This window comes from Heterocephalus glaber, unplaced genomic scaffold, assembly GCF_053883595.1.
Source record: "Heterocephalus glaber isolate CG9 unplaced genomic scaffold, H.glaber_assembly_v1.0 deba00000809, whole genome shotgun sequence".
Lineage (NCBI taxonomy): Eukaryota > Metazoa > Chordata > Mammalia > Rodentia > Bathyergidae > Heterocephalus > Heterocephalus glaber.
The window spans coordinates 1,182,831-1,208,675 of NW_028258163.1; the positions used below are offsets into that span (position 1 = coordinate 1,182,831).

General features: G+C 41.1%; 2 protein-coding genes and 1 pseudogene across 23 annotated transcripts in view; 2 read left to right on the forward strand and 1 right to left on the reverse strand.

Moving 5' to 3' along the window:
- Positions 1-5,761, forward strand: part of Frmd5 (FERM domain containing 5) — a 333,945-nt gene extending 328,184 nt beyond the window's left edge. For 6 of the 11 annotated variants that reach the window (XM_021241888.2, XM_087207468.1, XM_087207469.1 and 3 more), the window contains one exon: positions 2,083-5,761. In XM_021241888.2, coding sequence (XP_021097547.1) covers positions 2,083-2,660 — 578 coding nt within the window. In that variant the 3' untranslated portion in view covers positions 2,661-5,761. The remainder of the gene's footprint in view (positions 1-2,082) is intronic. The other 5 variants (XM_087207472.1, XM_087207471.1, XM_013078409.3 and 2 more) reach the window with 3 other exon arrangements.
- Positions 1-25,845, reverse strand: part of Wdr76 (WD repeat domain 76) — a 103,060-nt gene that overhangs the window by 34,927 nt on the left and 42,288 nt on the right. For 8 of the 12 annotated variants that reach the window (XM_087207467.1, XM_087207465.1, XM_087207466.1 and 5 more), the window contains one exon: positions 8,259-10,166. The exons of 2 other annotated variants lie outside the window; for them this stretch is intronic. In XM_087207467.1, coding sequence (XP_087063593.1) covers positions 9,902-10,166 — 265 coding nt within the window. In that variant the 3' untranslated portion in view covers positions 8,259-9,901. Of the gene's footprint in view, positions 1-8,258; positions 10,167-25,845 lie in introns of those variants that run through there. 2 more of the 12 variants (XR_015449772.1, XR_015449771.1) reach the window with 1 other exon arrangement.
- On the forward strand, positions 16,514-18,608 carry LOC101696690 (UDP-N-acetylhexosamine pyrophosphorylase-like; annotated as a pseudogene).

Here is a 25,845-nt window from a genome sequence, read left to right on the forward strand (position 1 = left end):
AACACCGTGTTACAGTACATAAAGCCATGTCATCCCAATGAGACTTAAAAAAAGAGACTATGAACTGATTAGCCTGACTCTGCCCCCAGGGCTGCCAAGATGACTCCACTCACGGAGACCTGACCCTCAGCACCTGTAGAGCCGCCTCCCATACTTTACTAGTGTGTGACGTCCTTGTGTGTGCCCTGGATAAAGGCTAACGTCCTTGTGGCTTTACATCCTGGGTTTTCTGGGTAAATCTTGATTCCTCTACCTTCTGGGACTTATCCCTGCCCTCTCTGTCCCTCAATGAGAGGTTGGGCCCATATACAGGCCTCAGGGAAAGAGCTGCAGGCCAAGAAGCATTGCTTTTTATGGCTCTAAGCACTTGTGACTGAATGCAGGCCTCTGATAACAGCAGCCTCTCAGCTGCTCCTTCCTCACAGCTCAGCCTGATGGGACATTCAGGGAGCCAGTGTCCAGCCAACACAGGACACTGCTGAGGCCTGGCATCAGTGACAATCCTTTGTCTCTGGGTAGCTTCAGTCCTTTTTCTGTCTACACTCCTGTGCTTGCTGGTTTCCCTGAAGAGATCATCTGGTTTAGACTGAAGAAGTTTATCTGCCTTCCTGAGCCACCATGGGGAAAAGTCTGATTAAGATTCACACCCGAGTGCCCGTCCAGATCCGGCTGACCAACTACTGCCTTCGGCCCCTGTATGTGCGTGTCCTGAGGATGGGGCTCCGGCTCCGGGGTAGGGTCCTGATGACTGTGCCCCCTGACCCAGCACGAGCCACCTCTGGACAGGGGAGTCAGCTGGAGCACCTCCCAGGTAAAGGGGACACCACTGTGCTCTGTTGCGCCCCTCACCTCATCTACCCCAGACTAACAGATGAGGCTCGGCAGGGCTGGTGGTGGTTTCTGCGGGTGGGTAGACTCCATATCTTGCTCAGGACAAGCCCAAGGTGTGTGGTACGAGAGCCACGCAGGTGAGGTCTGCTGTTGAGGGGGTAGAAGACTAACATTTACTGAGGGATTGTAGCAGTCAGGCCTTCTACTGACAATGCACACACCTATCTATCCATTATCTTGACTGAGAAGACCAGCAATGCAGTGAATGTAACTTCTGGTGACCCTCTCCATTACCTGATCCCCTCTGATGTCACAACACCACACCTCTCCTTCCCCAGCCAACTCACAGCTTACTTGTAGGCCAAACCAAGTTTGCATTGCAGTTGCTGCTGGCAGCAGTTCTTCCATACACTGGATGACCCAGCAGTCAGAGGCATCCCTATAAGGGGCCAGGTCTTTGAGAGGATGAGGTGGCCCAGGCTAAGATTCCAGAGAAAAGGGAGCAGAAGAGTGCTTAGGAAGTCAGCCAAGAGCAATACACCATGACCAAGACCTTAATGTTCATGTTATCAATGACCCATGACTCCTCCAAGGTATGTATTTCTCCTGTCCCATGTGCCAGTGGGGGCATCAGGGAAGAAAACAAGAGGTCAAAGGAGCATCAAAAGCTCTGAAACAAGGAACAGGGCTCTTATTTCAAGTTATTTCACAAGTTTCTTGGGCAAGCTGAGACCTAAATGGAAGAGGCAGGTGCCGGCTGTGAACTGAGTCTTTCTGACCTACTGCTTATTCCCCAGAATCCAGCTCTGCACTGCGGACAGTCTACAATTCAGACTCCCTTTCAAATGGAGGCTAAAACCAAGTGCCAAGGCCAAGACATTAAAGGCAGAAAAAACCGAATCTTGAACAAATTAGGCCAAAGCCATAAGCAAAAATCAAAAAACAAGAACACTGGGCCAGGGATTTAGCTCAGTGGTTCCAGCGCCTGCCTTACAAGTGCAAGGTCCCGAGTTCAATCCCTGGTACCAAAAAAAAAAAAAATCAAAAAACAAGAACACTTACAAAATGATCAGTCTGATTTCTGCGGCTTCCCTTGTCCTGTTTTTGATGTCAAAATGGAGGGTGGCAGCCACTTGTACTGGTCAAGTAGGGTGTGCAGGAGGATTTCAAGTCAAAAAGAATGGGTGCTACTGGACAGCAGAGTATGCCAGGGGGCTTGAAAGCCTATTCATGTGCCTTTTGCCTTTCCAGGTCTTGAATCCCTACGGGACAGTGCCCATTCTACCCCAGTGCGATCGTCTTCCCATGGGGACAACTTCCTGCCTCATGTGAGGAGTAGCCGAGCAGACAGCAACGAGCGAGTAGCTGTGATTTCGGACGAGGCCTACAGCCCTGCAGACAGTGTGCTGCCCACTCCTGTGGCAGAGCACAGCCTGGAGCTGATGCTGCTCTCCCGGCAGATCAATGGAGCCACCTGTAGCATCGAAGAGGAGAAGGAGTCCGAGGCCAGCACCCCAACTACAACAGAGGCGGAGACGCTGGGAAGAGAGCTGAGGGCCCTGTGTCAGGGGCATGGCAGGCCGGAGGAGGAACAGGTGAATAAGTTTGTTTTAAGTGTCCTCCGTTTGCTCCTTGTGACCATGGGACTCCTCTTTGTTTTGCTCCTCCTCCTGATCATCCTTACCGAGTCTGACCTTGACATTGCCTTTTTCCGAGATATCCGCCAGACCCCTGAGTTTGAACAATTCCACTATCAATACTTTTGTCCCCTCAGGCGATGGTTTGCCTGCAAAATCCGCTCAGTGGTGAGCCTGCTCATTGACACCTGAGAAGGCATGACTTCTCCCAATAACTAGCCAGGTGGACGCAGGACCCCGGCTATCCTCCCAGCAATGGGCCCATCGCGGAACCATCGGCACACACACCACGTCCTCCCATGCATCAGAGCCCACTACAGCCTAGGAGGGGTCTTCCCAGGAGGAGGAAGGGATAGGCGCAGGCCCTGTCCACACAAACTGGGAAAACTCATTTCCTCCAGAGGTCCTCTCAAGAAAGACTCAGCAACTTTTGTTTCTCATCTTTCGATTTGCAGGATTTTTGGTTTTGACTTTTGATTTTTCATAGATGTTATTTTGAAAGTATCAAATAAAAATAATTTATTTTACTATTACTCATTATCAGTGTCACCTAGCAGATGGGATGCTAACTGAAGACCAGAGCGCCGTTGTCCTCTGTGTTTTGCAGCAGCTTTCCTGCTGGTGCTCAGGTTCGGAGAGACGCGGGCCTGCAGCCGGAGTGGGGCAGGCCAGGGGTCTGCATGGTGGAGACTGCTTAGGTTTTCTTGCGAGAGAGCTTTTTTTAAAAAAAAATCCATGTGGAATGATTAAATGGAAAGTTGCTTCTTATGATGGTCTGAGTTGGATTTTCTTTTCCTTTTGTTTTTTCAAATCTGAGCGAAGTGGGCATCTGAAGGGACCACCGCCAAGCCAGCAGCAGAAGGGGTAGGGTAAGTCTGTCCCCTTAGACTAGAGCCTAGTGGGCCTCACCTTGTTGTGAAAAAGGCTTCTGTGATGTTTCCTGAAGAACCTCAAGACTTGAGAGAGTTCCAGGGCGGGAAATGAATTCAGTGGTGCCAGAGGGCGCCATCAGATATATTGGACAAAGTAGTTACCAGATGCCAGAGCTAAGTGATCTGAAAATGCTGGGATGCAGAGAGCAGTACTTATTTTGTACACAATGTGCCCCCTAAGAAAACCCTCTCAATTTATATTTTAACAGCAAAATGTTATTTTCTTACCTATTCATACTTTGTTTTTACTTTATGGATTAAGAAAACACAGCCTGATGAACAAAGTGATGCAAGAAATTGATCCTGAGACTAGAAACCATCAGAAAATAAGATTCTAAGATCAACACACAGCCTTGGAAGGGACCAAGAGATGCTACAAAATACAGAAGGTGACTGTGGCAGAGACCAACACTTAGATGGAGAAATGCTGCCCCTAGGGTCACCCTCTGCACTGGGAAGTTCTAGGACTATACTTGCCATCATAGCTGAGGGAAGAAAACCTTGGGAGTTCACAGAAGCATAGGGACACTAGGGGTGGGTGTGAGGGCAAGCTCCCTCGGCCTGAGCTCTGCAGCACTTAAAACCGATCACACACAAAGTCTTGTTTTCATCTCAGGGAGAAATTTCTGTGTCATCTGGGCCTGAGGACTTACTTAAGGGTGGTCAGTGGATACTTGAAGTCCACACAGCAGCAGAGTAGCTAACACCACTATGATGATGGACAGGCCCAAATACAGAGCAGGATACGTTACCTGCAGATCTGATCTCCCCTAATTTGTTGGGAAGATGGCAGAGCCATGTCCATGTCCAGACTATGACAGCCATGGCCAAATTGGGGGTGGGGGTCATTTTAAAGATAGCAAAGTTACCTTTTTCATCTAGAGGTCAGCAAACTTCTCCTGGAAAATGTCACATAATAAATATTTCAGTTTTGTGGGCCATACTCTGTTACAACTACTCAATTCTACCATCATAGCACAAAAACAGCCACAGATAAAGCATACATGAAAGAACAAGGCTGTGTTCCAATAAAGCTCAATAAAAATAGAAGTAGGCTGAATTTGGCCTACAGGCTGTAATAAGCCAACCCTGATGGAGACAATAAAACTGACCATATGTTAGCAGAAGAAGGTCACCTCTGCTCGATTTCTGGCATATGTTAAAGACCCACAAGGGTTCCCAGTGGAGGTGCTGGGGCTGCTTGTTTACAGGGTGCTCAAACAACAAACCAGCAAAGATACCAGAAGCCAAGATGAGCCAGATGAAGTACTAGAATACTAAAATGTGGCAAATCTAAGAATGTAGGTGGGCCTCTCTGATCACCCTCATACCAGCAACAATTTGGGCAGAATCACAAACATCTACTTACCAAGTAACAAGAAAAATCAAGGGAGACCCTTGTGAAGATAAAGGATCACTTAAAACCAACTAGCCACTGCCACTTGTCATCTGCATAGCAAAGGCTTTATTTGGCACAGGACTAAAGTGAAAAATAACCAAGAGATGAAAAGGCTGTCTGGAGATGGGGCTGGTGGCATCATGGATCTCCACTGTCTTGTGCAGCACAGCACATGACCTAGTGTAGTGCTCCTACCTCAGTCTGTAGAGCTCAGTCTCCAAAGTGAGCAATCGCCATGCCTCTGACCTGGCCTGTCCCCGTGGGAGAGATGCATAGCTCTGCCTGGTGTGCTTCTTGTGTCAAGTTCTGACAGTACGGTACAGTGGTCCATGCCATTCCAGCAACCCAGCAGAAATGCTGGGAACATGTTTTTCCTAGGGCTTATTCCACAAAATATGGACAGAGAAATTTCCTTCAGTTTGTTTCTCAAATAGTGTTTGAATAACAAACCTTTGTTGGCGACTAGTCTTTTTTGGTATCTACTCACTATTAAAAGTTGTTCCACGGGCCGGGGATTTAGCTCAGTGGTTCCACTGCCTGCCTCGCAAGCGCAAGGTCCCGAGTTTGATCCCCCGAACCAAAAAAAAAAAAAAAAAAAGTTGTTTCAGTTTTTAATCCGGTTTTACTATGTTCTATTGTCTCTTCGTTTTCTCTCAAAGTTAGTTTTATCTCACTGTAGAAAAAGCAATGGTTTCCGTCCTGTGCTCTGTCAGAGGAAATAACTCTTACTGAAGAATAGTGTACCACATCTTTAAGCAATAGAGGGTAAACTACCTGCAAATGTGAATTTCTTAGTTTCATTTACAAATATATAGTTGTTAACCTTTCGTGTGCCAAAAATTCTTAAGTTACATTTCCCTTCAAAACAATGTACTTTTTTCTACATATGCAGTATGTAGTTAGCATAAAATCACTGGTGCCAGGAAGATTATTTTTAAACTTAAATAAATATTTAAATACCATGGAGAGTGGGCTCTTTTTTTAACCTACAGCTTGTCTCGCTTTATCAAAAGTTACTAGCTAGCTCAGGAGCACAGTACCAGCCTGACAAGTGCAAGGTCCTGAGTTTGATTCCCGGTACAAAAAAAAAAAAAAAGTTATAGCACACAGATGAATGGGTACCAGTGGGATTCACTCAGCCAACTGCTGTTCACAATTGGGGTCATATCAAACTTTGCTTCTGTCTGTCCTCAGCCCCCCCCCATAAATACTGTTAGAAACCGAGAAGCTACAAATAGAGAATGATTTTAAAGATGAATTGGGCCGGGGATTTAGCTCAGTGGTTCCAGTGCCTGCCTCACAAGCGCAAGGTCCCGAGTTTGATCCCCAGTACCAAAAAAAAAAAAAAAAGATGAATTGGAACCCCTTTTGTATTATAGTCATGCGGTCTTATGTATGATAAACAGTTGAATAATTTGTCCTCAGACTCTTTACTATGTTTTTAAATTAATTTAAGAAAAATGTAAACATAGTAAAAATCTTCCTATGCAATTAACCTGATCCAGGTTGGTAGGTATAGTGAGTATAAATTTAGTCAAATGTGTAAGAAGGAAAACATTCGAGTTCCATCAGCATAGGCTTCAAATAACTCTGAAAGTAAAAACTGGAGGTTGAACATAAAAAAAAAATAAAACAAAATAAAGATGAATTGGACCTCATTTTTCTGAGAAGGAAAACCAAAAAGTTTAAGTGATTTTTCCTGAGATCACGCAGAAGTGTTTGCTGCTGAAGGGGATTTAAATTTCTGTATCCAAAACCCCAAAATCCCTGCTTTCCTGGAGGGCTCTCTGTGGCCAGAATACTGCAACAGGACTGAACAGCTCAGGCCCTCGCCTAACCAAGGGTCTGTCCATCCACACAAAGTGAGAACTGTCTACTCTCTCCTTAAAGTCAGTGTCATAAGGTGGCCCTCACACAACTCCAGCAGAGCGCAAGCTTACACAGAGGCCACGCTGAAGCACAGGTTTATCCCACAGAGAGGGAGCAGTCATAATCCACACAGAATTAGAGTCCACAAAGCTGTAAGCGTCTGCAGAAGTGCCTTTCATAAGGATAGCGGTGCAAGGATATCCTAAGGGAGACAATTTTCCTTTATGTGTTTTCTAGATTTACATAATTGTACCATTATAAAACTTATTACTATGAAGTAAGTCCCTACTCATTCTCTTTCCTCCTGCATTCAAGAAGATATTACTCTATTAAGTGACACTGGCTAAAAATAGCAGAGTTTATGAAGCTGCAATGGCAAAAGAAACCACAAAAGTGAGAAACATCGAGAACTTGCTAATGTTTATTGAAGAGGCCAAGCACTTACTGCCAAGTATGGTACTAATCGGAGAGTAGTTTTCAGCATCTTAAAAAGGACAATTCCCAGCTAAGCATGGCAGCACACTCCTATAATCCTGGTACTCTTAAGAGGCTGAGGCAGGAGGGTCATAAGCTCCAGCCCCGCCTAGGCATCTCAGCAACTTACTGAGACCATCTCAAAATAAAAAGGGCTGCTGCCATAAAGAAAGATAAACCTGAGGCACGCATAGGTGAATGGATGCAACTTGAGACCATAATATCAAGTGAAATCCGACACATAAGCTTAAATGTCACATGGTTTCTCATATAAGAAACTCAAAATCTATATCTATAGATCTGTATTTATAGATCTATAGATAAAGGGAGGGAGGAGGGAGGGCAAAATAGAAGATAGGTAAATAAGAAGTAGGGAGATCTTTTTCAAATGGGTGGGATAATGAGATGGAGGGACAGGGGAGGGAAGGGAAGGAAAAAAGAACTGAAGGGGGGAAAATTTATGAAAATAGAGCTTTTGTAAATGGGAAGGGGACCAAGAGTTGGAAGAAGCAGGGAGAGAAGGGAACAGTAGGACATGGAAAAAAAGAATTAAGATGTATTATGTCCATGTACCAACTTCCCACGATAAAAGTGATCATTATGTACTACAAAGAATTACTAATTATAAAAATGTTTAAATGAAATATTGGTAATAAAAATGAAAAAATAAAATAAGGACTCACGGGCTGGGGATTTAGCTCAGTGGTTCTGCCACCTGCCTCGCAAGCGCAAGGTACCGAGTTTGATCCCCGGTACAAAAAAAAAATTCCCACAGAACTAACCACTCTAAAACCTGTGAAATTAATTAGTGCAGAAAAGGAAAGGAGTTTAAGCCTCTTGAGATGATTTAAGGGTCTCCCAGGCAGGGATGTAGCTCAGAGGTAGAATGCTTGCCTCAATGCCCTGGGTTCAATCACCAGTAACACCAAAATAAATAAATACACACACAATTCAGTCTTGCTTAGATGGACTTCCTATTTCATAATCTTTCTATGGTACTTACCAATTCCTGGATCACATCAACTAGAAAATAAAGAATGCTCACTTCTTATAAACACCCACAACCTGTTAGTAAACATCTCAGAACACTTAGATTTTTAATTACAGAGAAGAAAATTACTTACGAAAATTTATTCTTCAAGAAAATAACCACTCTATTTCTGTGATATACAACTATGAAAAGATAATGTTTCTTTTAATTCAAACACAGCGCATACGCTTTTTACAAATCTTTCAGTAGTGCTCTTGACAGTGAGCAACCGAGAAGCTGACCAATGTCACACACAGTATTAGCCACTGCTTTTGCAGCTCCCCTTCCCAATAACAGACACTGAAATTACCATAAATTCTGGGAAGAGACAATTTCAGAAATATCCAAAGTGCTGGATATTTCAGAACATTTCCCCAAAATATGAGTAGAAATAAAAGTATTCACTTAACAGGCTGCTGAATCTCCTTTGGAGAGGTGAAAGACAGGGACACTAAGGCAATAGCTTTCACTTTTAACAAAAAATACATTTTAAATCAGAAATACATAAACATATACCTACATGTATGTGCATAGGAAACTATGTTTCACCAAACAATACTTATTCTAATTATGTTTTCTGATTTTTTGTGGGTTGTTCGTTTGTTGTTTTTTTTTTTGAGACAGGGTAGGGTCTTGCTATGTATTTCAGGCTGGCCTTGAACTCACTATGTAGTCCAGGCTGGCCTCCAACTCACAGAGATCCTCCTGCCTCAGTCCCCCGAGTGTGTGCCACCACACCCAACTTTCCTTTCCTTTTTTTTTTTTTTCCTTTCCTTTTTAAGACCAACTCTACAGAGCTAAGCCCCTAGTCTGGAGCACTGTTGACAGGCAAGCTGATGCTGGGAATAAAGGGGTCTGAACCAGTGCCACCAAACCCTAGCACCACAGGCTGGGTCTTGGCAGCACCCACAGGTCCTGCCCCAGTGAGCCAGAGACAGCCTCACCTGAGGACCTTATGCAAGATTTCACTGAGAGGCTGGGTGCAGAAAGACATTCTAAGATATGAAAACGAAGTTTCAAAATCACTGAGTTAAAGGCACCTTTTAGGGCCCCTTCCAGTATAAGGGTCTAGAAATAAATAATTCACTTGAAACTGTAAACTAAGCCGATCTACCTGTATATCACTATAGGATCAAAACCATATCATTAGATTACCAAAATGTTAATCATTCAAAGCTTTACAATTTGTCATGCTAGTTTCTTAACATGCTGCCTAATGAACAGTGCTGAAGCCCTAATTCCCTGCCCATCCCAGAGACAGCCTCTAAAGCCTCCTGCTTTACTAAACGTACGTTCTGCCTGGAGCTTTGTTTTTTGGGTTTGGTTTTTTTGGTACCAGGGATTGAACTGGAGACCTTGCGCTTTCGAGGCAGGTGACAGAACCACTGAGCTAAATCCCCAGCCCTTGTTTGGGGTTTTTTTATAGTTCTAGGGATTGAACCTAGGCAGGGCGTCTGCATTAAGCCACATTCCCAACACTTTATTTTTTATTTTGAGACAGTCTTGCTAAGTTGCCCAGCCTGGGCTAAAACTTGCAATCCTCCTGCCTCAACCTCCCAGAGTCCTGAGATTACAAGCATTACCACCACGCCCAGCCATGGTTCTTATTCATAAAGCAACTGTATATTTCCTAAATGTAACATATGACCAAGTACAACATGAAGCCACAGGAATCCCAGGTTCCTCTGACAGTGATCAATCTAAACAAACAGTGAACCTACCCCAGGACTCAGCAGCTTCCTGGCTTCATGAAAACGTGCAGCCGCCCACTGGAATTCCCCCCAGCCAGGACATAGCGGGTTGGGTGCATGGCATTGATGGAGCACACAGAGCCAAGGCACTCCCCAAGGAGGGAGTGCACCCCTTTTCCTGTCTCATGGAAGACCTCCACACGTCGCGGATGGACCATGCTGCCAACAATGATGCAGTCTTCCTGCTTAGGGTCCCACACAGCCTGGAACCTGGTCAGCCACCGCCCAGTGACAGTGTTGTGCCTAGCAGGAGAAAACGGTGTTTTGTTAAAAGTAAATGGTAAATAACTCAAGGCTGAAGGTAAAGACCGTGCCCTAAATGCTAGTTTTCTCTTAATGAGAAGTTTCCACTGTCCTCACTTTGTCCTCATGCAAGACAAAAGCTCAGAAGAGAGGTGATATCTCCCATCTCTGGGCCTCACTGGTTTGCTCAGAGGGCAGATGATCACAAAAGTATCCATCATAATGGATTTGGTTTTGGTCTGGTTTTTTGTTTTTTGAGGCAGAGTATCACTGTAGTCCTGGCTGGCCTTCAACTCACCATGTAGTCCAAGCTGGCTTTGAACTCCCAAGTGCTGAGATTGCAGGTTTGTGCCACCACGCCCCGCAATAAGATAGATACCTCTCTTGCTCACTGCTCCCAGCTCAATGCATAGAGGATTTTTTTTGTGGGAAATCCCTCTTTTTTATAAACACATCCAAAGAGAAGCCCTAACAATAAGAAATCCCCTGCTAGGTTGTTAATTTAACAAGATGTGCTATTTCCCTATCTGTATTCCCCGATAACATTTTATATTTCACACATTTTATATTCAACACAAGTTTAATACTGGGCAGGGGATTTAGCTCAGTGGTTCTGCTGCCTGCCTCGCAAGCACAAGGTCCCAAGTTCAATCCCTGATACAAAAAAAAAACAAACATATATATATATATATCATCTAGGACTCTGGAGACAAATGAAAATGACAACATCCTGAAATGTGTGGGACATAGCAAGAGCAGTAAAGATAGAAAAGCTAAAGTAGTAAATGCTTACATTAAAAAAGACAAAAAGATCTCACATTAACCAACTATAGAGCTCAGAGAATTACAAAAAGAACAAACTAAACCAAAAGTTAGCAGAAGGTAGAAAAGAAATAAACACTAGCACTGAAACAAATGAAAAACAATTTTTAAAAAATCAGGTAAACTAAGAGCTGGCTTTTTGGAAAGATCAGCAAAATTGACAAACCCTTAGATAAACATAAAAAAGAAAATTCAGGGGCCTGGGATTTAGCTCAGTGGCAACGTGCCTGCCTCACAAGTGCAAAGTCCTGAGTTCACTGCCCGGTACCAAAAAGAAAAAAGAAAATTCAAATAACTGAAATCAATGAGAGAACATTACAACTGATGCTACAGAAATAAAAAGAATTCTAAGAAATACTATGAAGAATTATATACAAAATGGATAACCTAGAAGAAATGAGCAAATTTTTTTCTGGAAATACAACTTACCAAGACTTGTTCCTGAATAAACAGAAAATCTACACACTTATAATTAGTAAGGAGCTTGAAGCATAATCAAACCTCCCAACTGATGAATGTAATCATTACGTACTATAAACATAAACACCTAACAAAAATTAACACACACACACACACCCAAAGCCCAGGGCATGATGGCTTCCCTGAAGAATTCTACCAAATGCCGGTAAAAATCAGCAGCAATGCTCCTCAAATACTTGCAAGCAACTGAGGAGGGAGCACTAGCACACTCATTCTCCAAGGCCAGCATTAGCTCTGATCCCAAAGCCAAACAAGGACACCAGAGGAAAACTACAGATCATTGCCCTCAATGAATACTGATACAAAAATCCTCAACAAAATAAGAGCAAACCAAATTCAACACCACATTCAAGGGATTATGCACTGTGATCAAACAGGATGATTTATTTTAACAAAAACCAACATAACATACCATGCTAGCAGAAGAAAGGACAAAGAGCACACAGTCATTCCAAAGGAGGATCTAAAACATTTGACAAAATTCACCACCCCTTCATGATAAAAACACTCCACAAGCCTGGTGCAATGGCTCATGCCTGTAATCCTAACTACTCAGGAAGCTGAGGTAGGAGGCTCATAAATTCAAAGCCAGCCCAAGCAACTTAGTGAGATCCTATCTCAAAATAAAAATTGGGGGAAAAAAAGGGGCAGAGGTATAGCTCAGTGGTAGAGCTCTTGCCCAACATATGTGAGGCCCTAGGTTCTATCCTCAGTATCACCAAAAAAACAAAAAAGAAGCCCTAGAATACAAAGTAACTATCTCAATATAATAAAGGCTATATAAGAAAAGCCCATACACAACTGGCTGGGCATGGTAGCACATGACTGAGGCAGGAGGATCACCGTTGAGTACAAGGGCATCCTGGACCATATGTAAGACCCTGTCTCAAAAAAAAAAAAGGAAAAAGAAATTAAAAGAAAAGCCCACAACTAATACATTAAGTGGTGAAAGACTGAAATATTTTTCTCTAAGATCAGGAATAGGCAAAGTTGCCCTCTTTTACCACTTATATTCAATACAGTACTGAAATCCAAGCCAGAACAATTAGACAAAATAAAATGAAGGAAAATTATCTCTGCAAATGACACAGTATTTCTTCTTCTTTTTTTTTTTTTTGGTACCGGGGATCGAACTCGGGTCCTTGTGCTTGCGCAGCAGTGGCGAAACCACTGAGCTAAATCCCCAGCCCATGACACAGTATTTCATGTAGAAAACCCTAAAGATTCCACACATTAAAAAAAAAAAATTAATAAATAATTTCAGCAGTTACAGGATACAGAAATCAGTGTGTTTAAAATACAGGCCAAAAAATAAAATAAAATACAGGCCACTGTATTCTCTCTTGCACATGGCCCACCCTCACGTGGTGGGGTGTAACTTATTTTCCTACTTTTTCACTTGGCCCAAACTTGCTCTGCAGAGCCTGTCCCACCTTTAATAAAACTTTGCTACTGTTTGTGCTTGTCTTGACCCATTTTTTACTAAGGACAGAAAGAACCTAGAAACCACCTCCAGGAGGAGATGCCAGCAACCCAAAAGCCAGTAACATATCTGTCACAGCCAACCAGGAGGTAAGGTCCTTTTGGGCACATTTTTTTGTTTGTTTCTCTCTGAAATCTATGGTGGAGGTGTAACTCGAGCAGTTTGGGATAGGACAGCCTAGACCTGACATCGGCCTGAGGAGTGGATGATACAAAAAGGACAGTCCACAGGGAACTCTGGCCACTGTGTTCTCTGTTCCATGGTGGTCCACCTCACACTGTAGAGTTTACTTCTTTTCTTACTTTTACTTGGCCCAAATTTGCTCTGCTGAACCTGTTTCTTGTCCTACGTTTAATAAAATTTTGCTATCAAAAAAAAATTAAAAAGCAATAAAAAAAGACAATAAAAAACAGGAGATAAATCTTTTGCAAAAGGGAAGGCAATCAAGAGAGAAGAGGATGAAAAAAGAATTAAAATGTGCTACATACATGTACCAACTCCTCAATGTATGGTAAACATGCACAAATAAAAATTAATTTTTTTAAAAAATCAGTATATTTAAACCAAGTGTGGTGGCATCTACCTGTGGTTCAAGCTCCAGAATGGGGTGGGAGTAAGGGATGGGGACAGAACAGACCTCACACACATGCCCAGGAGCAGATGCAAGAGGGTAATCAAAGGAAGCAGGGAGGGAGAGAAGCCACGAAACCCCAGAAGAAATAGGCACAAATACACAGAGCTCCAAAGCGGCTTCTCTACAAGTGAGCATTTACAATCTTCTTTTTTTTTTGGTACTGGGGATCAAACTCTGGTCCTTGCACTTGTGAGGCAGGTGGCAGAACCACTGAGCTAAATCCCTGGCCCTGCAATCTTCTTTAATAAGGTAACCTGAGTAATTCAGGTCAGAATAAGTCATTAACCTTAACCAAAAATAACTTCCACCTGCAAAGAGTACAGGCTAAGAGAGACTACAGCTCTTTATAAACACACGGAATCTGGAGGCAAGAGCTCTTCCACAGGAAACAGGCAAGCAAGGTCACTTACAAGGTATGGTCAAAAGATACATGCGGTGAACCAGAGATTTAGCTCAGTGGTTTCGCCACCTGCCTCGCAAGCACAAGGACCCGAGTTTGATCCCCGGTACCAAAAAAAAAGATACATGAGGTTTAAGTTTTTTAAAAATGCATTGCTGTAGCTGGGGATGTAGCTCAGCAGCGCTGCACCTGCCTGGCAAGTGCAAGGTCCTGAGTTCGATTCCTGTTACCGAAAAAAAGAAAAAAATTTAAAAGGGCCGGGGATTTAGCTCAGTGGCGCTGCGCCTGCCTCACAAGTGCAAGGTCCTGAGTTCTACCCCCAGTACCGCAAAAAAAAAAAAAATAAATAATGTATTGCTATAAAAGATATACTACCATTAATCCTCCTCAATCCTCCCCCTCATTTTGAACAGACTTCCCATCGTCATTTTCTGAAGCAGTGCTAGTTCTCTTTCCTGAGTGTCATTACACTATTGTGGCTGCCTTGATGTCCTGAATTGATTCAAAAGGTTGACTTTTAACTAGATGTAATGGCGCACACCTGTAATCCTAGCACTCATGAGGGTAAGGCAGGAGGATTGCTCAAGTGCAAGGTCAGCCTGGTCTACATCGTAATTTCAAGGCCAGCCAGAATTACATAGCAAGACCTTGTCTCAAAAACAAACCAAAACGTTGATTTTTCATGGTTATTTTGACTTTGAGGAAGAGCGAGAAGTCATAAGGTGCCAGCTCTTGTGAATAAGGTGGATGAAGACATACCATAATGTTTTTACAAGCCAGCCTTTCTGTTGCTTAGCAGCAGCAGCAGCATCCACTGAATATTTGATAAAACTTCGCAGACACTCAGGAAAGAGGACCCTATATGCTGGCCAGAGGAGGTGTCACAATGGAAAAGCTCAGAGAAGACTCGCCAGAAACACAGTTGTTATTTCTTTGCTCTCGCTCTCTCTCTCTCTCTTTTCTTGCCATTCCTTTTCTTCAATTCTTCTTTCTGTATCACTACTATTTTAATTTTTTCCTTGTTTCTCCTATGTTTTAAATTCTTCAAGGTTTTTCTTTCCCTATATTCTGTTCTCTCTGTCTTTCCTATCTTCTCTCACATTAACCTTCTGTCCTCCCTATTCTATTCTTTTTGCTCTTCCCTATCTTACCTGTCCCCTTGTCTTCCTGTGCCTCTTCTCCACCTTTCAGGTGCACAAATATATCAGCAGGTTCTGACAAACTTGCAGCTTTCCTCAATCCTGAATTACACCTCCCTTATCCTATATCCCACCCCCACCCCCAACATCATCTTAAAACTCTTTCCCTTAACTCCAACTAAAAAAGACCTCCAACAGCATCTGACCCCCCATACAATATTTTTACATATCATTACTACTACTATCTACCTCACCTCCTACTGACTTATACTCCTTTCACCCATCCCTCTATGTCTTCCCTTCCCTTCCCATTTTTTTCTCCGATACTGCAGACTAACTGCTAATAACAATACAGTATAGACCAAGGGTGGCAAATCTATACCACTTGTGCTGCAGCTGGCTATTTGTTATCATCAGAAGCTCTAAAAGGTTCACCATCACTGGTTTAGACTCAAAGCCATGAACACATCACTGGAAGGCAGAATCTAACTAAAAAGATCTTCACACCAACTACAATCTCTCCTGACTCTACTTGACCTCAACCCTCAGCACCAAAAAACAAAAAAAGGACCATGGAAAAAAGGTCCCCCTAGTCTCCTAGCTCTCCTGGGGCAGATCCAAGGGAACCAATGCAAAGGAAAGCAAACACCAAGAAGTCGAGTTGGACAAACTGATTAAGGAAGAGGAAAAAATTTGACAAGTTCAAAGAGGACACAAGCCAAAAACTAACAACAGACACACAAAATGAACAATGTGGATATGGAAGAAACCAAAAATTGGGAGAGCTGGCCAAAATGTTTCAAAACATGAATGACAGGGCCGGGTATTTAGCTCAGTGGTTCTGCTGCCTGCTGCCCAAGCACAAGGTCCTGAGTTCGATCCCTGGTACCAAAGAAAAAAACCATGAATGACAAATTTACCAAGGATACAGACTCCACAAAAAGGTGTCAGAAAGAAATACTGGAGATAAAAAATTATATAGAATTCATAAACTGCAGAAATGACCGATGTGAAGACAGTTTCTGAAATCGAGAATAAAATGGTAAATTACAAACTACTCAGAGAAACCTTAAAAACAATAAGAACAAGAAAAATTCACCCAACAGCTACTAGACGCTAAGACCAAACTAAGGCCTACTGGAGTCAAAAAACTAGAAGCTAGCATACATGGGGCCGTCTGCTTCCACCCCTCCCCACACCATAACCACTCGGCGCGGCGAGAGGGGCGAGGAGGCCGGCGCTGGTGCTGCCCTTGCCCCTCTCCCGGCCTACCCCACTGCCCCACTCCCCCGGTGAGGGTATATATTCTGGGCGGGCTCAGGACACCGATGAGCGGCCTAGCCAAGGGATGGGGAGCTGGAGCTCGAGCCGGGCGGAAAGGAAGTCGCGCCGAGGGAGGTTCACAGGTGCAAAAATCACACTCCTGCTTTCACAGAGCTTAGCCACCAGAGCACTATGAATGGTTGCGGTTTTGTGTGTGGTTTTTTGGTACCAGGGATCGAACTCTGGACCCTGCGCTTGCAAGACAGGCACAGCACCACTGAGCTAAATTCCCGGCCCAGAGCACTATGAATGCTAATGACCTCAAACTCAAGTTGTCCAAAGCTGGGCAGGAACACCTGCTGCAGTTCTGGAATGAACTGGAAGAAGCACAACAGGTAGAACTTTATGCGGAGCTTCAGGCCATGAACTTTTGAAAAGCTGAATTTCTTTTTCCAAAAGGCTATTCAAGGATTTAACCAGTCTTTTCACCAAGAGAAAGTAGAGGCACGAATGAAACCGTGTTGGGCAGTGCCACTAGGGACCAAGATCAGCTCCAGGCCTGGGAAAGTGAAGGACTTTTCCAGATTTCTCAGAACAAAGTAGTTCTCCTTCTAGCTGGTGGGCAGGGGACAAGACTTGGAGTTGCATATCCCAAGAAGATGTATGATGTTGGTTTACCATCCCATAAGACACTTTTTTAGATTGAAGCAGAGCATATCCTAAAGTTACAACTGTTAGCTGAAAATATTATGGCAACAAATGCATCATTCCATGGTATATAATAACCAGTGGCAGAACAATGGAAGCAACAAAGGATTTCTTCACAAAGCTTTGTTGTACTTTGGTTTAAAAAAAAGAGAATGTTGGGCCGGGGATTGAGCTCAGTGGTTTTGCCACCTGCTGCGCAAGCGCAAGGACTGGAGTTCAATCCCTGGTACCAAAAAAAAAAAGAGAATGTAATCTTTTTTTAGCAGGGAATGCTACCTGCTATGAGGTTTTTTTGCTTTGTTTTGTTTTGTTTTGTTTTGTTTTGTTTTTTGGTACCGGGGATCGAACTCGGGACCTTGCACTTGCGAGGCAGGTGACAGAACCACTGAACTAAATCCCCAGCCCTGCTATGAGTTTTGATGGGAAAATTATTTTGGAAGAGAAGAACAAAGTTTCTGTGGCCCCAGGTGGAAATGGGGGTCTTTATTGGGCTCTTGCAGCCCAGAATATTAGGGAAGATATGGAACAAAGAGGCATTTGGTGCATTCATGTCTATTGTGTGGACAATATGTTGGTAAAAGTGGCAGACCCACGATTTATTGGATTTTGCATTCAGAAAGGAGCAGACTGTGGGGCAAAGGTGGTAGAGAAGACGAACCCTACTGAACCAGTTGGAGTGGTTTGCTGAGTGCATGGCATGTACCAGGTGTAAAATACAGTGAAATTTCCCCGACCAAAGCTCAAAAATGAAGCTCAGATGGATAACTGTTGTTTAATGTGGGCAACACTGCTAATCATTTCTTCACCGTACCATTTCTGAGAGATGTTGTCAGTGTTTATGAACCTCTACTCAGCTAGAGTACCATGTGGCTCAAAAGAAGATTTCATATGTGGATTCCCAGGGGGAGTTAATTAAGCCAGAAAAGCCAAACAGAATAAAGATAGAAAAATTTGTCTTTGACATCTTCCAGTTTGCAAAGAAGTTTGTGGTGTATGAAGTATTATGGAAGATGAGTTTTCCCCGCTAAAGAATGCAGACAGTCAGAATGGGAAGGACAACCCTACGACTACAAAGGCATGCTTTGATGTCCCTTCATCCTTGCTGGGTCCTCAATGCAAGGGGCCACTTCATAGATGAAAATGGTTCTCGCCTTCCAGCAATTCCCCGCTTGAAGGATACCAATGATGTACCAATTCAGTATGAAATCTCTCATTTCCTATGCTGGAGAAGGACTAGAAAGTTATGTGGCAGATAAAGAATTTCAGGCCCCTTTAATCACTGATGAGAATGGAGTCCATGAGCTGGTGAAAAATGGAATATGAACCATATACCAAGTTCTGCTACAACAAGGGATAGCTTTTTATCTTTCATAGACCAACTGTGAACCTACAGGACCTGTCCTGGAAGACTGAAGTTTGAACAGTCACAGGGTTTCATTTTGCTTGTTGAACTCTTACAACTACTACAAACCTCCCAAAATCCAAATGACTGAACTTCAGACAGCATTTTTATGATTCTCAATTCATTGAAGGTCTTATTTATATTTTTCAATTGTCTGATTTATTTCCAAGTCAAGGAAAACATTAGCCATCTAGCAAATTTCTTATAGCTTAAATATAGTCAGGATGTTCAACATCACTTTACTTGGAGCTAGAAGCTTTTGTTTTTGAAATTGTACATAGTAATAATATGTCATTGTACATGTCAGAAAGTTTCTATGGTACTAAAAGTTTGTTTTATCAAGAATTAAACATTTTAAGAAAAAAATTGGATAGTAAAATAAACTTACCTTCTTTAAAACAAGAGAAGCTGGCATACATGGAATAAAAGAAATCTGTTTACAGAAATCGTAACAGAAGACTTTCCAAGTATGAGGAAAGATTTCAACATACAGGTAAACATGGCATATAGAAAACCAACTAACTATGATGACAAAAGAAGCTCCCCTAACACATCTTAATCAAAATCCCAGATATCCAACAAAAAGAATCTTAAAAGCTGCCAGAGAAAAACAACAAATCACTTATAAAGGTAAACTCATCAGGATTATAGCAGACTTCTTTTTTGGGGTTTTAAAAGCAGGGTCTCCTTTTGTAGTTCAGGCTGCCCTGAACTCACTATGTTCCAGGCTGGCCTCAAACTTTCAGCAATCGTCCTGCCTCAGTCTCCCAAGTGCTGGGATTGCAGGCATGTGCCACCATGCCAAGCTATAGCAGACTTCTTGCCGATGTCTCTAACATAAATTTTAAAGCCCAAGAGAGACTAAAGTGAAGTATTTCTTTTTTCTGTTTGTTTTTATGTTTTTTTGTTTTTTGAGATGGGGTCTTGCTTTGTAGTTCAGGTTGTCCTTGAACTCACTATGTAGCCCAGGCTAACCTCGAACTCCCAGTGATCCTCCTGCCTCAGCTACAGGCGTGTACCACCAAGCCCAGTTGTGAAGTATTTCAAGCCCTAAAAGCAAACAACTTCCAAACTAGATTAAAATATACCACAAAACTTTCTCTCAAAATAGAGAGAGAGATAAGGGCCTTCTAAAAGAACGCCTTAAGAGATATGTGTACACCAAACCAGTACTCAAAAAAATATTCAAGAATATCCTTGACAGAGACACAAAGCCAAAAAGTCAGATGGAATGAATACATCAAACAAAGCAGAGTTACAGAAAGAAAAATAAAGAGGTCAACAGAAAAATAATGCAATGACATGAATAAATCAATACTTTCAGTAATAACTCTCAATGTAAATGGCCTCAACTCCCCAATTACAATTGACAAACCAGACAAAAAAGCAGAATCCAACAGCCTGTTGCATTCAAGAAACTCATTAATCCAAAAAGAAATTCACAGACTAAAAATCAAAGGATAGGAAACAGTATTTCATCAGTAAAGGGGTCTAAGAGCCAGCGGGTTATAACTGCTATTCCAGTCCCTTAAGTTTCTAGACATGGCTCTCTCCCCAATCTGTTTTCCCATTCTAGTGCTTATCCTCTGATTATTTATGCTTAAATTGTTTATTCTTGCCTAGGGGCTGCCAAACTCCAAGAAATCATTCAGATGGAACCAATGACAAACGTGCCAGATTCCTTTTATGGGGATCCACCAGATCAACCTTATAAAGAAAGTTCATAACTACTAAACTACAACATAACTTCTATCTGAGGCCCATTAGATTAGCTCTCCAGAGAGGGCCCCTGACTGTGGTCTCCCCTACATTGACCTTTCTCAGCCCAAAGCAGTTAGACAGAAACTATGCCCTTTCTCCCCTAACTATAGTTAGGGACACTTCTTCAGAAGGGGGAATACTGTAAACAGCTAAGTTAGTTGGATATATTACAGTCAGACAGGGCCAGGCCCGGGGGGTGGGGGTGTTGGTATTAATATAGAAGACAACTGAGGCCCATTACTGAAGGCCAGAATTCAGAAAGGAGGAACTAGGGCTAGGGATTTAGTTCAGTAGTTCCATCGCCTGCCTCACAAGGGCAAGGTCTCAAGTTTGATCCCCAAAAGTGCAAGGTCTTGAGATCAATCCCCAGTACCAAAAAAAAAAAAGAAAAAAGAGGAACTACTATACTCACATACTTCCCCTAGGGATGAACAGCAGTGACTGATAGGCTAAATAACCATCAGTCACCTTGGGTGGGGACCAAAACCTCCTTATCCCATTTCTTCTGAGAAATCCTTATTTGTTCCATATATGCTTGCTATGACTTGGTTCCTCATTTGATCCCCATTTAATTAATATTACCTAAGTGACTATACTTGTAATCTTATTGGTTGATCACAGTTTTGTCCCACCTCATGATTTCCCATTGGATCAATATTACCTAAGTGAGGCTGGGAATTTAGCTCAGTGGTTCCATTACCTGCCTTGCAAGCGCAAGGTCCCGAGTTCGATCCCCAGCACAAATAAATAAATAAATAAATAAATAAATAAATAAATAAATAAATAAATAAATAAATATATTACCTAAGCAATTGTACTTGTAATCTTATTACTTGACTGTAGTTTTGTCCCACATTATACCTTCCTCACCTTCTGGCTTTGCTCAATAAAACACCTTTGAAAAATCAGGGTGGGCAGGCAACCCACTTTCCAGGTCCCTCTTCTGTCTCTCTTAGACAGAAGCTTTCTTTTACTTTTATTTTTGTTTTGTTTTGTTTTTTGATACCAGAGTTCGAACTCAGGACCTTGCGCTTGAGAGGCAGGTAGTGGCACCACTGAGCTAAATCCCCGGCCCCTAGACAGAAGCTTTCTTTTTCTCAATAAATTCTTCCTACTCTTAAAAAAAAACGAAAAGAAAAAAAGAAAGAAAAGAAATGAGTATTGCATGTACCAAGACCCCAAAAGCATGCAGACAGGGATAGCAATTTTATTTTCAAAGTAAACTTCAAGTTAAAATTTATCAGAAGAGGCAAAGCCATTCACTACATACTAGTTTAGAGAATAATAATTCAACAAGAAGAAATAACACTTGTAAATATATATATGAAACAAATATTGGAGTACCTAACTTCATAAAACAAATACTGCTCAACATAAATGATCAAATAAACACCAACACAATCATAGTGAATGACCTCAATATCCTACTTTCACAAACAGAAAGATCAACTAAACCATAATTCTACAAAGAGGGGCCAGGGATTTAGCTCAGTGGTTCTGCTGCTCGCCTTGCAAGCGCAAGGACCTGAGTTCGATCCCCAGTACCAAAAAAAAAAAAAAAAAATTCTACAAAGAAATATCAGAGCTGAACCACACTTTTGAACAATGGACTTAACAGATAAACTACAGTGTTGTACCCTTCTACAACAGAGTACACATTCTTCTCAGGAGCACACAGAACTTTCTCCAAAATAAACTATATACTACTAATCCACCAAATCTGCTTACATATATGCAAAAGAATCAAAATCACCCCATGTATATTATCAGACCACTGTGTATTGAAACTAGAAATCAATCACAAACCACAGAAAATGCATAAGCACCTGGAGACTTAATAACACACTCATGAACAATCAATGGATGACAGAAAAAAATCAAGGAAGAAATTAAACAATTTCTGAAATCAAATGACAATACCAGTACATATAAACCAGAACCTATGGAATACAATAAAAGCTTATTGCAGTCAATGCTCACATTAGAAAACAGCTCAAATAAATAACGATAAACCTCAAGATACTCAAAAAGCAGCAACAATCCAAACAAAAACCTAGTTTAAGAAGGGAAATCATAAAGATCAGAGGAGAAATTAATGAAATTGAGACTTTAAAAGAAAATCAACAAATCAAAGAACTGGTTCTTTGAAAGAATAAAAATAGAAAAACTCCCAAACTTACCAAAAGAGAGAGAAAAAAAACTCACAACAATGCAATAGAAATGAAAAAGGCAGGCCAGGGATTTAGCTCAGTGGTGGTGAGCCTCCTTTGCAAGCACAAGGTCCTGAGTTCAATCCCCAGTACCAGAGGGAAAAAAAAAAAATGAAAAAGGCAAAAATCACAATGGACACCACCTAAATCCAGAAGATCATTAGTAACTACTATAAATATCTGCACTCCAACAAACTTGAAAATCTTGAAGAAATGGAGAGATTTCTAGATGCATACAAATTATCAAAACTGAACCAAGAAGACACAAAAATTCTGAACAATTCAATAATAAGCAATGAAATTGAGGCAGTGATAAAAAGCCTATCAACTAAGAAAAGCCCAGGACCTTATGGATTCACTGCGCAGTTGTACAAGATATTTAAGGAGGTCACAATACCAATATTCCTCAAACTTTAACAAAACCAGTAGAGAAGGAGTGCTTCTAAATTCATTTCTGGAACCCAGCATCATTTTGATCCCAAAACCAGACACAGACCCAACTAAAAAAAGAAAACTAAAGATCAATCTCTTTAATGAACACAGATGGAAAAATTCTCAATAAGGTATTGGCAAATAGAATGCAACAAATCATCAAAAAGATCATACATCATGACCAAGTAGGTTTCATCCCAGGAATGCAGGGATGGTTCAATAAATGTAATACAACAAATCTACAGATCCAAGGACAAAAACTACACGATCATATCAACAAATGCAGAAAAAGCTTTTGATAAAATCCAACACTCATTTATAATAAAATTCCTGAAAAAAAATAGGTATAAAAGAACTTCACCTCAATCTGATAAAGGCCATTTATGATAAACCAACAGCCAACATCATATTAAGTGGGGAAATACTGTAACTTTCCCTCTAAAATCAGTATCAAAACAAGGATGTCCACTATCACCACTCCTGTACAACACAGTATTTAAAATATTAGCCATACCAATCAAGCAAGAGAAAGAAATGAAGGGGAAATAAAAGGGAGAAAAAAATATATATATGAAAGAAGTCAAATTACTGTATCATGTCCTCTATCTAGAAAACTCAAAAACTTCCACCAAAAGACTCCTACAATAACCAAAATCAGCAGTGTAGAAGAATACAAAATCAACACACAAAAAAATCAATAGCATTCCTAGACACCAATAATGAACTCACTGAGAAAGAAACTAGGAAAATAGCATTCACAATAGGGTCAAGAAAAATTAAATACTTAAGAATTAAACCTAAACCTTAAAATACTCTAAAATTAACCTAAATAAACCTAACCTTAAATAAACCTAAGGACGTGAAAGACCTCTACAACAAAAACTATAATTACAAAAAAAAAAACCTAGAAAAAACTAATGAATCAAAGAGTTGTTTTTTCAAAGGAATAAATAAAATCGATAAACCCTTAGCCAACCTTATCAAAAAAAAGGAAGAAAAGGCTCAAATCCACGCAATCAAGAATGAAAAAGCTGAAGTCACAACAGATCCAGGAGAAATCCAAAGCATCATCAATATCTACTTCAAGAACCTGTACTCTAATAAAATGGAAAACACAGAAGAAATGGACAGATTCCTAGATACATATGAATTACCAAAGTTAAATGAAGAAGATATAGAAATTCTAAACACCCCAATTACAATGAGTAAAATTGAAAATGTAATAAAAAATTTACCAACAAAGAAAAGCCCAGGTCCTGATGGCTTCATTGCTGAATTCTACAAGACATTTAAAGAAGAACTATCACCATTACTCTTTAAACTCATCAAGGAAATTGAAAGGGAAGCAAAACTTCCAAATTCATTCCTGGAAGCAAGTATTACTTTGATTCCAAAACCAGGGAAAGACACAACTCAAAAAGAGAACTACAGGGCAATCTCCCTAATGAATATTGATGTAAAAATCCTCAACAAGATACTGGCAAACAGAATACAAAGGGTCATCAAGAAGATCATGCACCCTGACCAAGTCAGATTTATCCCAGGGATGCAAGGAGGGTTCAACATTCATAAATCAATAAACGTAATACAGTATATTAACAGAGTCAAGGACAAAAACCATATGACCATCTCAATAGATGCAGAAAAGGCATTCGACAAAATCCAACATCCATTCATGATAAAAACCCTACAGAAAATTGGAATAGGAGGTCTTTATCTCAACTTAAGGCTATCTATGGAAAACCAACAGCCAATATCATACTAAATGGTCAAAAACTGAAAATTTTCATGCTAAAATCAGGAACAAGACAAGGATGGCCACTATTACCACTCCTGTTTAATGCTGTTCTTGAAACATTAGCCACAGCAATTAGAAAAGAGAAAGAAATAAAAGGAATAAAAATAGGAAAGGAAGAAGTTAAACTGTCATTATTTGCTGATGATATGATACTTTACATAGAAGACCCAAAATACTCGGCCAAAAGACTTCTAGACCTAATTGATAGATTCAGTAGAGTAGCTGGATATAAGGTCAACACTCAAAAAAACAATAGCCTTTTTATATCCAAATAATAGACTCACTGAGAGAGAAATTAGGGAAACAATTCCTTTTACAATAGCATCCAAAAAAATGAAGTATCTAGGAGTCAATCTAACAAAAGAAGCAAAAGACCTCTACAATGAAAACTATAGCACTTTGAAAAAGGAGATTGAGGAGGATATAAGAAAATGGAAAGACATCCCTTGTTCCTGGGTAGGAAGAACCAATATAGTGAAAATGGCCATACTTCCAAAACTATGATACTGGTTTAATGCAATGCCAATTCAAATTCCAACAATGTATTTCACAGAAAAAAACAAACAAACTAGTACTTTCAAAAAGGAGATCTAAGAGGACATAAGAAAATGGAGATATTCCCTGTTCCTGTATAGAGAGAAGCAATACAGTCAAAATGGCCATACTTTCAAAACATGTATACATATTTAACTTAGTCCTAATCAAAACACATCATAACGGGCCAGGGATTTAGCTCAGTCGTTTCACCGCTTGCTGCGCAAGCGCAAGGACCCAAGTTTGATCCCCAGTAACAAAAAAACCCCAAACAAACAAGCAAAAAAATACATCATGACCAAGTAGGTTTTATCCCAAGAATGCAGGGATCATTCAATATATGCAAATCAATAAATGTAACATACCAAATCTACAAATCCAAGGACAAAAACCACATGATCATATCAATAGATGCAGAAAAAAGCTTTCCTCACAAAAGTAGAGAAAACAATCTTAAAATTCATATGAAACCAGAAAGTCCCAGAATAGCAAAAGCAATCCAGGTTAACAAGAGCAAAGCAGAAGGCATCACAATACCTGACTTCAAAGCTACAATGATAAAAACAGCATGGTACTGGCACAAAAACAGACATGCCAATCAAGGGAATAGTGC